The sequence below is a fragment of the Nycticebus coucang genome, chromosome 3 (assembly GCF_027406575.1).
Source record: "Nycticebus coucang isolate mNycCou1 chromosome 3, mNycCou1.pri, whole genome shotgun sequence".
NCBI classification, from domain to species: Eukaryota; Metazoa; Chordata; class Mammalia; order Primates; family Lorisidae; genus Nycticebus; species Nycticebus coucang.
In genome coordinates, this window is record NC_069782.1 from 20,985,570 (window position 1) to 21,002,612 (window position 17,043).

General features: G+C 39.9%; 1 protein-coding gene and 1 non-coding gene across 2 annotated transcripts in view; both read right to left on the reverse strand.

Annotated features, from left to right (window-relative positions):
- UTP20 (UTP20 small subunit processome component) overlaps positions 1-7,867 on the reverse strand; it is a 110,650-nt gene extending 102,783 nt beyond the window's left edge. Inside the window, exons 1-8 of the mRNA XM_053583572.1 lie at positions 7,666-7,867; positions 6,673-6,753; positions 5,578-5,644; positions 5,337-5,469; positions 4,729-4,917; positions 2,492-2,573; positions 692-829; positions 71-226 (exon numbers count right to left, since the gene is read on the reverse strand). Coding sequence (XP_053439547.1) covers positions 71-226; positions 692-829; positions 2,492-2,573; positions 4,729-4,917; positions 5,337-5,469; positions 5,578-5,644; positions 6,673-6,753; positions 7,666-7,710 — 891 coding nt within the window. The 5' untranslated portion in view covers positions 7,711-7,867. The remainder of the gene's footprint in view (positions 1-70; positions 227-691; positions 830-2,491; positions 2,574-4,728; positions 4,918-5,336; positions 5,470-5,577; positions 5,645-6,672; positions 6,754-7,665) is intronic.
- Positions 7,868-11,097: 3,230 nt separating this feature from the next.
- Positions 11,098-11,220, reverse strand: LOC128582913 (small nucleolar RNA SNORA26). Its single transcript, XR_008379327.1, has one exon. It is a non-coding gene; the product is annotated as a small nucleolar RNA SNORA26 (small nucleolar RNA).
- Positions 11,221-17,043: the final 5,823 nt, after the last annotated feature.

Here is a 17,043-nt window from a genome sequence, read left to right on the forward strand (position 1 = left end):
GTAAAACTAAGAATAATAACAATAAACTCTTACACTCCTTGTTATGTACCCCTTAAAGATTAGAACTCACTTGCAAACATTCAAAAAATATACCAAAATGTTCCTTGTAGATGTAGAATACGGTGGATTTGACCATGTTTTTAAGTGTTTCTCCAACTAAAACCCATGGAAGTTGTGTTTCAGTTTCGGTAACTGGTCCCAGCTTTTGCAAAATTAGTCTCACTGCCTGTGGGAATGGATGTAAGTCATTAAAATTATCATAAAAACCTTTCTTGGAAAGTATCACCCTGCAATTACCACTCTGATTATATTAGCTACTTTAAAAATTCTGGTCTAGAATAATCAAGGCTATGCCAGCTTTGATAATTAAGTTAAGCATATGTGCAAAAGGAATTCCAAACCAGGATTGGTAATTTTATAACATAAGGGCTTCCTTCCCAACTTAACCCTCACCCACTGTGTTACCTCCCAGTATTCAGGATAAAGACGACAGTTATGATTCTGTAAGTAAAAATACTTACTTGCCCAGGGCCTGCATTAAGTAAGCATTGTTGTGAAGCCCCTATCACTCCCCATTCAGTGCTTTCTGCTGATTCTCGGCTATCCTCTCCGCACATTACTTGCCTAGAGCTTGTCTACTTTCTGTTCAACCCTCCCACATAGACTCCAAGTACTCCACTCTGTTACTTACCTGGTCTGTACAGGAGTGAAACATATTTCTAACTCCTTTGCACATTTCAAAAAGCAACTGTCCAACTCCTTCTACCTTTTCTGGATGTTCTTTAAGATCAAGAAACATTAAATTGAAAAGTGCATTTTTATCAGAAACCTGAAAAGTAAAATAAAAATGGAAAATCATATTAACAAACATAAATATATCTAAAGAAGGAAATCTTATTTGCTATTCAATATATTCATCTTTAAATATACTTGAGAAGCTGGGAGCTGTGGCAAAAGCCTGTAATCCCAACACTTGGGAGGCTGAGGCAGGTGGATTACCTGAGCCCACAGGTTCAAGATCAGCCTGAGCAATGAGCAAGACCCCGTCTGTAAAAAAAAAATAGCTGGGTGTTGAAGTAGGCACCTGTAGTCCCAGCTACTTGGGAGGCTGAGGCAATAGAATCATGTAAGCCCAGGAGTTTGAGGTTCTGTGAGCTGTGACACCACAGCACTCTACCAAGGGTGACAAAGTGAGACTCTCTCCAAAATAAATCAATACACAAACAAACAAACTTGAGAAAAAATTCTGAAGAAACAAGACATTTGTAATGATCCAAACTGCTCTAATAGTGTATTCTTGCTTGGAATGTCACATACAAGAGTGATGAATTCACTGTATGGCAGAAGGTATGTATTATGAGAAACTACACAAGTCAACATTCTACCTTTAAAGTAAATCAAACATTTATATTCTATGAGCATAAAAGAAATGGAACACCAATGTTTTTGTTTTATTACAAAAACTCTCTAAAATTTACTATGGAAACTTTAGACAAACACACACGATACCAAGTTACCAGTTCCTTGTAGGAAACTACTACAAAAATTCCCGTTAGTCTCACTGTCCTTGTATTTACTGACCTGAATTAGAGACAGTCGGATTCTTTTTTTTGAGACAGTCTCAAGCTGTCGCCCTGGGTAGAGTGCCGTGGCATCACAGCTCACAGCAACGTCAAACTCTTGGGCTTAAGCGATTCTCTTGCCTCAGCCTCCCAAGTAGCTGGGACTACAGGCCCCCGCCACAACACCTGGCTATTTTTTGTTGTTGTTGCAGTTGTCATTGTTGTTTAGCTGGCCTGGGCCAGGTTCCAACCCACCAGCCTTGGTGTGTGTGGCTGACACCCTACCCACTGAGCTACGGGCACTGCCCAGAGAGCATTTTGACATATATATGCATGAGAGCTGTCTAGAAAGTACCCAGACATGTAATATGAAAAACAGTATTAAGAATAACTGGATACTGTCAGGACAGCCCTTGTACACTGAAAGCTTCCAAAAACCTAAATAACAATAAAAAAGTGACCCAAATTATATCACCCTAATTTTTTTTTTAAGAGACAGAGTCTCACTTTGTCACCCTTGGTACAGTGCCGCGGCATCACAGCTGATAGTTCTAGCTCTTGGGCTTAGGTGATTCTCTTGCCTCAGCCTCCCGAGTAGCTGGGACTATAGGCGCCCACCACAACACCTGACTACTTTTTTTGCTGCAGTTTGGCCGGGGCCAGGTTTGAAGCCATCACCCTCGATATATGAGGCCGGCGCTGTACCCACTGAGCCACAGGTGCCGCCCCACCCTAATTTGTGAACAAAGACTAAACCTTACTGTGAGACAAACTCAAGATAGTAACAGGTTTCTGTATATAAATATATATACAGAAATAGAGACAGAGAAAATTAGTCCATAATAACCACATTAAAAAAAGATATCTGCTTCCACTCATCAGATTCTTGATGATTAAGTACCAATAAATAAAGAAAATATCAGACTAACCTTTCTCATCAAAAAAGTAAAACTCTCAGCAGCAAAATTTCGTATATGTAGTTTTTTATGAGCCAGGAGTGTACTGTACATGCTATACATGAGAAAAATAAGACAAGTTTATTTAATCACATTATTTAATAAAGACATACATGTCAACGATACATTTAACACCGTGCTAGATACGCAAGGAATACAGAGCAAGTACAAGTTTAAAATCTCATCCAACATAGCAAGTATAAACCAAGTTTAAAATCTCATTCTATTACAGAGACACCACATGTTGAACAGAAGGTTAACGGCCACAGTACTCAGAGTCTTAGGATTGGTGGTGCTGGTCTAACAGACACGACTCCATGTAAAGTCGAAACTTGTGGTGAGTTCTGAATGACAGGAAGAATTAGGTGGGGACTGGAGTGCATGTTATTAAGATAAAAGTGAGAACAATGATGAGGCAAGCATCAATAATCCTGGCCCAAGAGATAACAAGGAGGCACATCTAAAAAAGAAAGGATGACACAGTTGAGCTTTGTCAAAAACTGTCCAGGTAAACAGGTAGCTCTGAACACGAAGCACAGACAGTTGGACCCCAGCTCACATCTACATAAACAAGGCCCTTTACCACCTGGCCTTTACTACTCCTGTGACATCACCTAATTACTCTCACCCTCATACAGGCTGTTCTGCATCTAGGACGCCCTGATATTCCCTGAACATGCCAGGTGCCAAAGATGTTCTCCCCCTGCCAAAAGGTAAACTTTGTGAAAAGAGAAATTTTTGTTTTATTTTTGATTGCATTTCATATGCCCAACATACAGACAGCATCCAATAAATAGTCACTTAGTGTGTAAAGACAGAATCAAGAGCATTTAGAGTCCTTGAAGACAACTGGATCAAAGATGCCTCTAAGGTGCAAAGAGGCAGAGATGAGAAAAACATTCTGATGTATCATTGATAGACAGTGGGCAATGAAACTGGGCTTGGCATATGGCAGATACTCAATGCATGTTTACAAACACATGAATGAATGAAATGGTAAGAAGAGTTCAGCTGAACAGGAATATGTTGAATTTGGTTTCAGCAAGCCTCAAGTAAAAATATCCAGGCTATTAAAAATGTCATACTAAAAGCAAGTACATTTAGACCTGAACAGCTTGCTTTAGACACATAAAAGTGACAGTTTTTATGACAGCTTTCAAGTCATAAAACCACACAAACTATATTCCCCAAAGACATTGTTAGTTGTTTAATGAAATCATGTTGGTCGCTAACATATTTTACCAAAAGCTTCATAGAAAGTTAGTAAAAAGCTGGAAAAATATTTCTTTTTCATTCTTTTTTCAAAGTTCCTAAAAGAAAAGGGTGAGCAGGGTGAAGAGGGTGGCACTAAAAATCTATTGTCCTATCCCCTATCTACACTTTTTATTGGTAGGTAAAGGGCTGATCATTTATTTTAAATATTCCTGTGGCAATTACAATATGTAGAAACAATCAGAAGACCAAAATGAAAATTCCACCAAATCCCAGATTTAGTAAACAATCTTTTCTTTACTTTATAAACAAAAAGCTACTATGGAATTCAATCTCTTTCCCTGTCCACATTTACTCACAAATACTGAGGGTGTATTTTGACTTAGTAAAATAGCTGGGGAAATGTGGATAATTAAGATAGGGTTCTTAAGGAGTTCACAGGTTTACAGTGGACAGCACTGCATTATAAACAAACAATTACAATAAAAGTTATATAACACAAGTGGTTAAAAAAGGCCAAAGGGATACAGAGTACAAAGCTTTACTTCTGGCTAAGGCACCTGAAAATGTTTATGGAGGTTATGGAACCCAAGCTTTGGGTTTTGATAGATGAGTGTATAATATATACTTTTTTTCTTTTTTTTTTTTTGAGATAGAGTCTCACTGTCACCCTGGGTAGAGTGCAATGGCATCATCATAGCTCAAAGCAACCTCAAACTCTTGGTTTCAAGCAATCTTCCTGCCTTACCCTCACAAGTAGCTGAGACTACAGGCGCCCACCACAATGTCCCGATAGATAGGTGGGTATAATTTTAATATCTAGAGATGACAGATTTCAGGTCAACACAGATAGGCAGACTAGATTGTGGACTACTTTAGTGGAAAAATCAACTTTGTACAAAGAAATAATTAGGCACTAAGCTGGAAAGGCAGTTTGGAGTCAGAAGCCAACATCAAAAGGAAAGGCAAGTTAAAAATATATTAGAGAAAAGCATCACCTGTATATATTGGACATGTCCTTCACCATCAGTCTCCACAAGTACTTATAAAGATATGACAGTGCGGTGAAAGCCCACTCTAACAACTCTGTGTCCTGGGTTTCCAGGATTGAGGTGATAGTCAGAAAGAAATCTCGGAAGTGTGGATAGAAATCTGTCTGTAGGTCTCGGGCCAACTGTACAACCAAACTGGATTACAAAAAGAAGCAAATGATTATTTTTTTTTCCAAAAAAGCTACAAATATATTTAATAATCATGGATAGCTTATGATCACAGGATTAATTAAAACAACATATTTCTAAGTAAAACCTCACATGATATAAAATTCTTCAAATTTTAAAAGTTCAGCAAAGAAAACAGGCAAGTAGGTACATTCTATTATAAGTTGCAGTCAATTGTTCCTACAGTGTCAAATAAAAATGAGATTCTTTCAGGGGTATATAATAAATGCAAAACACACAGCAATGTATCCTTTCCTAGTAGAAAGGTAAATTCTTCTTGTTTGTAAATTATAAGCATTTGATCTAGGACATACGCGGCTATGAAACATGATCTTTCTTACAACTCTGATAAATGTAGTTTAGCTTTCTCTCAAGACGCTACTTACTCCAGTAGAGGTTGATAGGCAAAACTGTTCTTAATTTGCAAGTGAGTTTTCAAACTCTGAACTATTTCATTTTGATGATAGACCAACTGATTGAATGATTGGCATTTGTCAATAACTTCTTTGTAAAATTTCCCTGAGCGAAAAAACAAAAGAGAGAGAATATGTTGCTCTTTTCCATCACTCCACTATTTAGTTGTATGGGACATATAAAGTACAAATTATAGGTGAACAAAATAGATACCAAAGTGCTCCGTGAGGTTCAACTCTCTCCATTTCAGCAGACCCTCAAAAAAGTAGGTTTCGACCTCCTGTCAAGATTTAAGCAGTCCATTAATCACACAATGATCCAAGTAAATAGAACAAGGACATATTAATATCTTAAGACAATGATAGTCTAGAGTTCAAAACTTCTAAGTTTTTTAAAAAAACATTAACTAACACACTTTAAAAAGCAATCAGAAGTAATAATATCAACAGATGATTTAGAAAAACAATGCTTAATTGACTTGGTTGCAGCAAATAATTCTCTGAAAGCTTATTAGAATTTAGTTTAGGTTAGGCTCCCTTCATTATGAGTTCTCAAAACATTATAGCACCATTTAACACGCTGACAACACATTCAAAGACAAGTAAGTGGAGCCTGACTAGAGCCAAGAGAAGAACAGTAAAAACTGAGGTTGAACTCCCAAGTTAAAGGCATATTATACAAGACCTTAAAAAGGTAAGCAGAAAAAAAAATGACCTAGTGTAGCAAAAAGAAAAAGATTTCTGCATAGAGGAATGACAGAGCATTTTACAACTGGAAAAAGCTATGCAGTTTAGCCACTTTCTTGAGGAGGAAACTAAACCCCAGGAAAATCACTTTAAAATTATAGCTGCAGAAATATAGATTTGCAGCATATGGAAAAAGGAGAGGCCAAGATCACAAAATCCAGTTGAGTATCAAGTCAAGTTAGCTGCTTAACACAGCAGCACCCAATAGAACAGTGGTTCTCAACCTTCCTAATGCTGCATGTATTCTCATTGTTAAAAAGGGGTTGCGACGCACAGGTTGAGAACCACTGCTAATAGAACTTTCTGCAACCATGGAATTTAAATTTCCATATCTGCACTTGTCCAATATGAGATAGCAACTAGTCACACATGGCTATTGAGCCCCTGAATTTCTAATCTCCTTTAAATCTAGTTTGCCATGTATGGCTACTGTATTAGACGGGAGGGCTCTAATACATCACAAGTTCACAAAAGAATGGCTTGGAAAACAATTCACTTCTACTAACAGGAGAAACTAACAGACTGTGAATACCTGAAGGTGGCTAATATCACACTCTCTTACCTCATCATAGCTTGCAGTTCTATCAATCCGGTGAATAATATCAATATTCACATTCCCCAGTCGTTCAGCAAATGTTAGAAACTGGGAGAGAAAGCATATTTAAGATACATCATCGCTTACCAGATCTTCACTGTCTGAGTGCTGTATAATAATTACATGTGGGCAATTTCTTTGTAAAAGTAGAAAGGTTAAAGCTTCAATAAGCCTCTTACGTACTATCATCACAAGTAACAGTATGCTTTGCTAGTAATTTCAGATGTGGGCTTTCTATCATAAAATGTATAAATTGCGTTTTGATGCTTAAAATAGGCATCACTAATATATCACAAAGGATAAGAAACCCTTAAACAAATGTACTGGACTTCTTTTCAAAGATAATGAGCATTTCTATGCATTTGTACTTTCAATAATGTTATTTCAAATAAAATTTCCATGCTAAATGGAGAACTGAGGTGAAGGCTGGCGATTGGTCTTACTAGACCTATTAGCTTTCATACCCTGCCATAAGCATAAGAAACTAGCTAAGTCGCTGCCACAGGTGTTTTTAAACACATACAGACCTACAGTTGTATAGTAAAGAAAATCCGGAAAGAAACTGTCAAGGGACAAACAAGTGCTGTAGCAGCCATCAGATGCCCAAGTGAGCATCGCTCACATGCTCCAGCTGGCCCGCCCCCAATTAGGTCTTTAAAGATTAAAGAGTAGGGAAAATCGGACCTAAGCAATTTCTTGGGATAATGAAGTTAACGCTGTACTGAAGGGAATTCCCAGCACGGGCCAGACTCCACATAAATTTAAGGGCGATACCTGCTGTCTGGACTTCCCTTCCCCATCTCATGTTTACACCCGCAAAGTCTCCCTCTTTCGCCAGTCTCCAGGCAAGTGACTCACGCTCGGCCCAGAACTCCACAGCCCCTGGAGTCCGGCTCAGAATCAGTCTCAAGACTGAGGCAGTAGAGACCCGCAGCTCTCGGCCCAAGCTCCCATGCTCACCCGGTAGGTGTTCTCGGTCTTGTGGGAAATAGGCTTTGTTTTCATGGTTGCAGAGGGGCAGCGGCCCGCGAGGGCCTGCAGAAGGGTCGAAGGGATGCAACCGACAGTAAGGAGAGGAAAGTGTCTCACGAGTTGTAGTCTCTAATTCTCGGGAGCCCAGACTTCCTCACGTGCGACTTAAAGCCCTGGGCGCCGCCATGTTGGAGATGGGGAGGAGCCTGATTGGTCACGTGGGCTGAAAAGCGGACAGAGCAAGCGCAGCCTTCCCGGAGCCGGCGGGAGGCTGGGCGGTGCTAACCGGGCTGGTGTGAGTGTGTACAGAATTGTTTTCAAACCCTTTAGTAAGGGTTTGCAAGAAAAATATATATTTTCATTATAAAATAAAACATGCCTGCCATCATTATCAGCTAGCAAGACTCCTTATCACCCCGTACCCTGCACCATGAAAAGCTCTTTCCATCAATGATTTCACAGGAAATCTCACTGGGAATCCTAAATACAGGGTGTCCCAAAGGTCGCTGTAGGTAGAAAATTTGAGAACTCATATTTTATTTTTAATATTTATATATCAACACGTAGAGAAATATTTTGTAAAATTTTATAATGAATATTTTATAAACAGGTACATTCAGCGACAATTTTCCATTTTCCATATTTATGTAGGGTGACCTTTTGGACACCTTGTAAATTTAAGGAAGTACTTCTTTGTAAGCCCCTTTGACACAAGAGGAAACCAAAGTTGTGCAGCTGGTAAACAGCAGTCTTCACTCAGACTCCAGATTCTGATATTATTACCCTTATGCTCTAAATGAAATTGGAAAATAGAAAAGGAGTTTTTTTTTTTTTCTTTTTGAGATAGAGCCTCATGCTGTCACCCTGGGTAGAGTGCCATGGCATCACAGCTCACAGCAACCTCCAACTTCTGGGCTCAAGAGATTCTCCTGCCTATGCCTCCCAAGTAGCTGGGACTACAGGCGCCCACCACAACGCCTGGCTATTTTTTTTTTTTTTTTGGTTGCGGCTGTCGTTGTTGTTTGCAGGCCCCAGGCTGGATTCGAACCTGCCAGCTCAGGTGTATGTGGCTGGCGCCTTAGCCGCTTGAGCCACAGGCACTGAGCCAGAAAAGGAGTTTTAAAGAGAAATCTTTTCATTTCATGTGTAACCATTCATTGTTAATGTTTTGGTGTTTTTCCTATGACTTTAATGTTACTGCATAGTATGTTGTTAAAGATAATTGAAAAAAGCATATATATACACACACACAAATATTTATGCAATTTAAAAAATAAAAATTTAAATATAATTTCCCCCCATTTAACCAACCTACCTTCCTTCACCTATTTCTTTTTTTTGATTTTTTTCTTGAGACAGAGTCTCAACTTTGTCACCCTCGGTAGAGTGCTATGGTGTCACAGCTCACAACAACCTTCTGGGCTTAGGCAATTCTCCTGCTTCAGCCTCCCAAGTAGCTGGGGCTACAGACACCTGCCACAACGCCCGGCTATTTTCTGTTGTTGTTGCAGTTTGGCTGGGGCCAGGTTCAAACTTGCCACCCTCAGTACATGGGGCTGGCGCTCTACTCACTGAGCCACAGGCGTCACCCCCTTTCACCTATTTCTTAAGTGTCTTCTATTGGCCTGGGAGCTGGATGAGAAAGACGGTAATAGTATTACTAATTATGTTTGGAAATATTTTGTCTGAGGTGCTTATACTTTTCAGGGGTCCTCAAACTATGGCCCACGGGCCACATGAGGTGGTGCGATTGTATTTGTTGCCATTTGTTTCTTTACTTCAAAATAAGATATGTGCAGTGTGTATAGGAATTTGTTCATATATTTTTTTTTTTACGTATAGTCCGGCCCTCCAACGGTCTGAGGGACAGTGAATTGGCCCCTGTTTAAAAAGTTTGAGGACCCCTGTGATAGTCCAGGAGAGATATTAAGTAGACAATTGGATTCTTTGCTGTATATAGCTCAATGTAGCAGTCCGGGCTAAAAGTGTGTCTTGTAAACCTTAAATACACCTAAATACCTCAGTGTGAGGTGTTTGTGACTGGAAAAGGGAGCTAGTAATGTAGAAATAGACTAGCCAAGGCATGGAAGCAGAGCTAGTGGCCAACTATACTGAAAGTTAAGAATAGAGACATGGTTATTGGATCTGACAAGGTGAAGGTCACAATGACAAGTATAAGTCTAGTTGGAAGAAAAGAAACCAAACTATACATGGATTGAAGAGATGATCAGAATTGAGGAAGTGGACATAATACTTTCAAATCATTGCTAAAGAAAAAATTTTTTAAATGTTGTCCTTGGCATTATACCATTATCACAGGGTAGTTCTAAGTGTTTTTCCTTCATAGCATTTATAGTTTTTATTTTTTTAATGATAAAGTATTGAAGTGTTTGGTTGACTTCCAGAAGGCTAATAATAGGCCTTTTTATGTTTGTTTGTTCTTTAGAGGGTCCTTAGTTTTGTTTGGGTCACAGGTCCTCAGGGAAATATAAGAAAGCTGTGGAGCTTCTCCCCAGAAAAATGCAAGTAAGCTCATTCACACTAAAATGTGTAGGTGATTTCAGAGAGTCAGAAGTCTGCAGAAGCAGCTCCCACTCTAAGTAATATTCCCAACCTATTGCCAAAATCACCTTCATATAATTGTCTCTTATCACTTCTCTATTATTTATTTTTGGTAATAGAATTAACTGGATGATAAAGAATGCAGACAAAAATGGAAAAGCAAAGAAACTATTGATAAGAGAATGACACAAGTTATGTTGACTATTTTTTTTGCATAAATAATGTAAAAAGAACATAAAAATATCAGGATCACCCCCAAACTCTTTATACAAAAGAGAAGGTAAAGGCCTGGGACACCTATGAAGAACTGGTTCCACAGATTATTCATTAAGGCGATTCCTCACTGGCCTCCCATAAGTATGGACATGCAAATTGTAGCTTTAGGTGTGTGGGCTACATCTAGCTACTAAAACTGAAGTCTGTTTGATTCCACAATAGTAATGAATTACCCGTTTATCTTCACAGGTGCAGAATGGAGACAAGATAGGATCAGACATTCTTCCACTTACCCAGGGATATCTACATAACTAATGCTTCCTTCACTCTCTTTTTCTCTTCCAACATTCACCTTATCTTATGTAATTTGTAAATTTCCCTAGCTCTCTCAAGAATGTAAACATTTTGTTTCACTATTCTTTCCTCCATTCTCCCCCACTTTCTGTAAGCCTTTACATGCTGAAACTTCCAAATTCCCTTTCAGAAAAACAGACACAGCTTTGTCTGCAATTTGTGTTTTTTTTTTCATTTTTATTTTTTTGTTCTTTTAAACCAAGAAAACTCTGATGTATCACTTGTTCTATTAACTATATTTTAAAAATCACAATGATGCTTAAATGGTAATGAATTATTTTCTAGTTCAGTTGTGACTCCAGACAGGATCCAAAGAGGAGTTTTAAAAATCTCTTCTCTGGGTTTTATGGAGATTTACTTTACCCTTCTGTGTTAGCCTCTTAAAGTACTGCATCAAACTTAAAAGGGCACAGGAAAGGGCGATGCAATTTGTGTTTTTCCCAAGTGCATCCACATCCTCAACTTTGGCTTATAAGTTTTCCTTATAAGCCTTGGTAGCTTTATAAGAAGCTCCCGGAAGTTTTTCTTTTTAATCTTTGTTTCCTTATCGCCTAGATGAACAAAAGATCTCTATAAAGGGATTTGGAAAAAAGGGACTTTGTTCTAATGAACAATTTGCAACCTAGGGAGGGGCAGCCTTGCTACAAATCAAAGGAGTACTCTAGAAAACAAAAGGGAAAGTTCGACTTTTATAGCAAAACTTCCTGCTCAGGTTCCCCATCAGGTCCGTTTATGCAAATGAAAGAGTCAAGCTTGCTTAGTTTTGATTGGTGAATGCAGCTGATCTCTGATTGGTTGAAACAGCTGAGCTCTGGAAGTTCCAAAATATGGATTTTCAGGGGACTCAGAGTACATGTTTGGCCTTTAGTTAGCAAATGGCTTTTTGGCTCTATTTTAAATTGAGCCCCACTTAACCACTCTATTCGTCATGAAAGACTGGCTCTTTTAAGTAAACATTTCTTTACACCTAGCTACACGGCAGTTTCAAGCACAAGGGACTTTGAGAGCAGATGTGTTTACCCAGCCCAGCATGGAGGTGGAATCCAGGGAAGGCTTCTGGGTGGAGGTGACGTCTAAGCTGAGACATGTGAGATGAATAGGGGTCAGCCAGACAAAGGAGGAGCATGGACACCAATGGTGTTACCGAAGTAACTTTCTGGTTACCTTGCATGTACGTGCAAAGATTCTAAATGGTTGAGACAAATTCGATTATTTTTAATTCCTAAGACAAAGCCACGCTTGTTCAAGTTAGCCTTGGCCTTTGGTGTTATCCTTGGCATTCTTGGACTAATAAAAGGAAAGAAAAAGGGAAAGGGTAAAACTAAGAGGTGAGGAGAGCTTCGGTTTGCTTATCTGTAAAGTGGGGAAAAGAGTAATATGGATTCTTGAAAAATTAACACATTGCATGTGATGTTCTGGAAGGGGATACGTCTGCCTGGTGCCAGGGTCTTGGCTAGAAAGGGGCTCAAGAGGTGTTATGCATGAAGCCAGGGGCGGTCTGACTCAGAACAAAGAACCAAGAAAGTGAAATCTCAAACCAGTAGAGGGGAGTGACATGGAAGAATAGAAAGAGAAGGAGGATGTTCAGTAATTCTTCATTGTGGTAGGGAGGAAAGCTATCCCACAGATCGTGGTCTTCTTAAGAAAGAACTGGGTATTGTTCACAGTGGTGTCTAAATCAGGAGTCAGTGAGCACATGAAGAGTGTATTCTGAACTGCCAGGTCCCAATTCTAGGAGTTTCCATGCATTAGCTTAAGTGACTTAAACCTCAGTTTCCTCATCTTTAAAATAGGCATAATAACCAATTCTGCCTTTTTGCTTTCTGGTTACTAAGAAGGTTGATATAAAGTAGGTCAAAGTCTCCTGTAAACTATTCAGAGCTATTATTATTGAGCTGTTACTGTTGTTTCCCTTTGTGTTATGGGATCATTGGCAGCACTGGGGATATTGAACTTCTATGTTCCTTTCCCTGTTTAAAGCTCACACATTAGAAACAGGAGAGCAGAAATTGCAAGTCTGTGGGCCCTATAAGCCCAGAATAGCCCATAGATAAGTTTTGTTTACCAAACAACATTCTCAAAATATTGTTTTAATTTGCTAAAAATATGAAGATTTCAGATGAAAATCTGTATTTTTAACTTCTCTTAAAATAAAAAAAAGTTTGCAACACTGGGCCCATATTTTGAACACCATAAATTGCTGGAGTTGAGTAGTCGTGGTGCCTGGATGTGACCAGTTTTGTCTCTGTCCACACCACACCCTCCTTCCTTGCTGTCCTTCTCTGGCCCATGTCATAACTTAAGGCATCCAGCTGGCCCAGGTATAGTGTGCAGCTCCTGCACCAGACTACTCCTTTGCATACCGTTATCCAATTTTCCCAGTGCTGTTTATTGAAGACACTGCCCTTTCCCCAATCTATGTTTTTGGCATCTTCATTGAAAATGAGTTGACTGTAAAAGCAATAATGGATTCTGGATTCTCTATTCCCTGTCGTTGGTCTGTGTCTGTTTTTATGCCAGTACCATGCTGTTTTGGTTACTATACCTTTGTAGTATAATTTCAAGTCAGGTCATGTGATGCCTGCAGCTGTGTTTTCATTGAGGAGTTTCATTTAATTTTTTTCTTTTTAATTTTGGGTTAATGCAAAGGTACAGAAAACCAAATCACAATATTTGAATTTGTTAGGTCGATGTCCTCTTGTAGCTATGTGAGAAGCTTCATTTTCATGTGAGGGATCTGAGACTCAGAGAACTGCTAAGTGGTGGAGAAATTTGAAGCTGCGTTTTCTAACTTCAAGTTCAGTGCTCTCTTCATGTCTTCCCATCGCCCCCCACATCTTGAAAGTGTGAACTAGAAGGGGCAGATTTAGAGAAAAAAATGCTCCATTGTTGTGAGAAATATTTGCAGGTTTCCTGACAGAGTTTGTTCTCCCTTTGTCAGGAAATAGCATCCTGGTTTTCCCCTGGGGAATCACTCTTCCCTCCCGCTTAGTTAGAGTCTGAGGTTCAGGCGAGGTTCCAGATAGGGTGTGTCCAAGGCTGTGTTCTTTGTATTCTTTGGCCAAGTCATTGGTTCAGAGGTGGGCACATGCCACAAACTGGGCCAAGAGCCCAACCTGAACTTATGCTGGCACTGTAGGAAAGGTGATGTTTCTTCTTCTTGTATTTGCCAAGGTAAGAGGAGCCTGAAACTGCTGGTAGCCATTTTTGTCCATTTGTGGAGAAATCTGACCAAGAAGGAAGCCTGGGCAAAGAAAAAGGGGGAAGGGGAGAGAGAGAGAGCACAGGTACTGACTGGCTCGTTTGAGCCATGGGATCCATCCAATCCTTGGACTCTTCTTTATTAATTCCCTCCTTGGTCTCTCTGTGCCTCAGTTCTCCCATCAGTAAGTGGGGATAACAATAGAATTTACCTGGTAGGAAGAGTAATGAAATCATTTTCATTCTAGGTTTCAACGCAAACCACCTAGAGCAGTGTCTGGTATGTACTAACTGCTATTAGGTGCCAGACATTAATCACCTGGGAAGATGCATGTGGCACCATTTTAATGCCCTTTCCATTATAATCAGCTTTAATTCATGCCAGGTACACAAGGCGGTGGTGGGTAATTCAAATCACAAAACACTTCTAATGACTTTTGGACGGGGTTTGGTGGGAGAATCCATTATCTTATGTCAGCCGCACGTTTTCTTTTCTAATGATTCTGTGAGTAGTACAGTGTGGGATGGAAAACTGCCCTGATTACACATAAATCAGATAATCTGGATGGAGACAATTGGTATTAATGAGCCCTCTTAAGGGACTTTGACTTTTTCAAAGAATTTAGCGTCTATTACCTCCTCTGATCTTCATGGCCTATCAGGTAAGCAGGGTAGATGTAATTTCAATCATATTATAGGATCAAGAAATAAATAAATCTTAGAAAGAGTAAGTGACTCAACTGAGGTCACATACCTTTAGGATGGTGCCAGCTTTTCCTACTGCAGCTCCAAAGGACTTGGCACCACATGCATCTTCTCAGGTGATTAATCGCTGGCACTATAGCTTTTACTACATGCCAGATGCTGTTCCAAGTGCCTGGCATGTAATGACTCAATCACTCTTTCTACTACGCAAATTCTATTGTCATCCACATTTCCTGATGGGAAACTGAGGCACAGAGAGACTGGGTAACTTGGCAAAGGCCACAGAGCTTCATAGAGCAGTCAGAGGTGGCACCCAGACACACACAGGCTGTGTTAGAACCTGAGCCCTCAGCCACAGCACTGTGCTACTCTCCAATTGGGAGGACGTAGAAGCAGTTTTATGATTCAGGTAGCTCATAGGCATGTTTCAAGAGTCTTTGAGATCAAGTTCAGATACTTCATAGCTCCTGTGACTGTTGCAAGCCCTTTCTTCGATGTGTATGGCTATGTGGTCTTATCATCCATTTATGCAATAGAGAGAAGTGATTCCTATGAATAGGGTGAGAAAATATTGTGTATTGCAGCAGCTACTTTGGCATCAATCAGTGTTGACAGTGTTTACAGGTAGGAATGAGTTGCCTACTATTCCGAAGAAGAATCAGTGCTGAACAGTTAACACATCACTCTTTTTCCTTAATTCATTAATAATATGGAGAACTGTAGTAGACATGTCATTTTCATCTATTCCCCCTTCCCTTTTGGAAAAATACTTCAATTTTCTTATAGGAAATCCCCTCTTTGTTTATTCTTAATCTATGTGGTTTTGGTACCAACACACTCCTTGTTTCTAAGGGTGGATGCCTGGCTCAAGTCCAGATGGAAGTGTATCCCCTGGGGGAAAAATATGATCAATTAAAAGATACGCATGTGATTCTAGACTTTTACTTGAACTATATTGGGAAATAGAAATCCTCTTTTACTTAGTGGCTAATGTGATAGAGCTGCAGTCCCTAATTCCCTGGCCGCAGACTGGTACCGCTCTAGTCTGTGGCCTATTAGGGACCAGGTTACAGGCTTTGCTGCCCTCTGATCCACCACCCCCAGAAAAATTGTCTTCCATGAAACTTAGGAACCAGGAGCCCACATGACAGAAGATGAGTTGCGGCAAGGGAGTGTATTTACAGCCACTTCCCATCACTTGCATCACTCTTCCCCTGCGTCTGAGGAAAAATTGTCTTCTATGAAACCAGTTCATGGTGCCGAAAATGTTGGGGACCACTGCAATAGAATGTAAACTGAAGGCTTCTGCTGGTCTTGCATGAGAATGAAGCTAAGACAGACAAAAGGAGAACTAAGAAATGGAGAGAGAATTGGGTCCTGATGACACATTTGGGGCATCTACAGCTAGCTGTGTCTACCTTTGGACTTTTCAATAACATAAGCCAATAAACCCCTTTGTGTGTTTAATCAAGTCTGAGTCAGATTTCTGTTATTTGCAACCTAGATTAATTTTTTTCTGATTAATACAGCAATAATTCATATAGCAGACTGTTTGCCTCACCTGGAAACTTGGAAGCTCACTATATCAGTTATTGATTGCCACAAGAAAGCTGCATGAAAAACAGCCATAGTGGCATGCAACAGGCCTACAGTTGGCTGGGTGGTTCTGCTATTCTGGCTTGGTCTTGACTGAACTTGGCTGGACTTGTTCATGAGTCTGTAGTCAGCTGGTAGACCTGCTGGGAGGTGGATACTCTAGCACAGTCTTGGCTTAGATGAATTGACTTCATCTCTGCTTCACATGGTCTCTCATCATCCAGGGAGCTAGCCTGGGCTTTTGTCATGGCCAGGTAGGGCTCTGAGAGAGACTGGTAGAGTACAAGGTCTAGGCTCAGAAAAATCACACCACCACTTCCACAACATTCTATTGGGTAAAGCAAGTCATAGGGACAGCTGCAAATTTTTATTGCAAAGAGTATGATAATTACAGGGAGGGGTTTTGAATTAGAGTCATTTTTGCAATCAGTCGGTCATAGTCACCCTGTTGCCTTTATTAAATGATGGTGGTAATGAGATAAGATGAGCTAATGGGTACTGGAACTTAACCAGGTGCTCACTAAACCACAAATACCTTTCCTGCATCGAGTGGGCTGTGATACTACCTTGTCGTTATCCCGCCCATTTAGTGTATGTGTGTGTTTTCTTAAGTTGGAAGTAGACACAGATCACCCCATTCTGAAAGAGATTTTAGAGGTCATCCAGCACAACTCCCACTCTTTTCAGAAGAAAGAACCAGGCTCCAAAGCTAGGGGACTTGCCCAGGGCCAC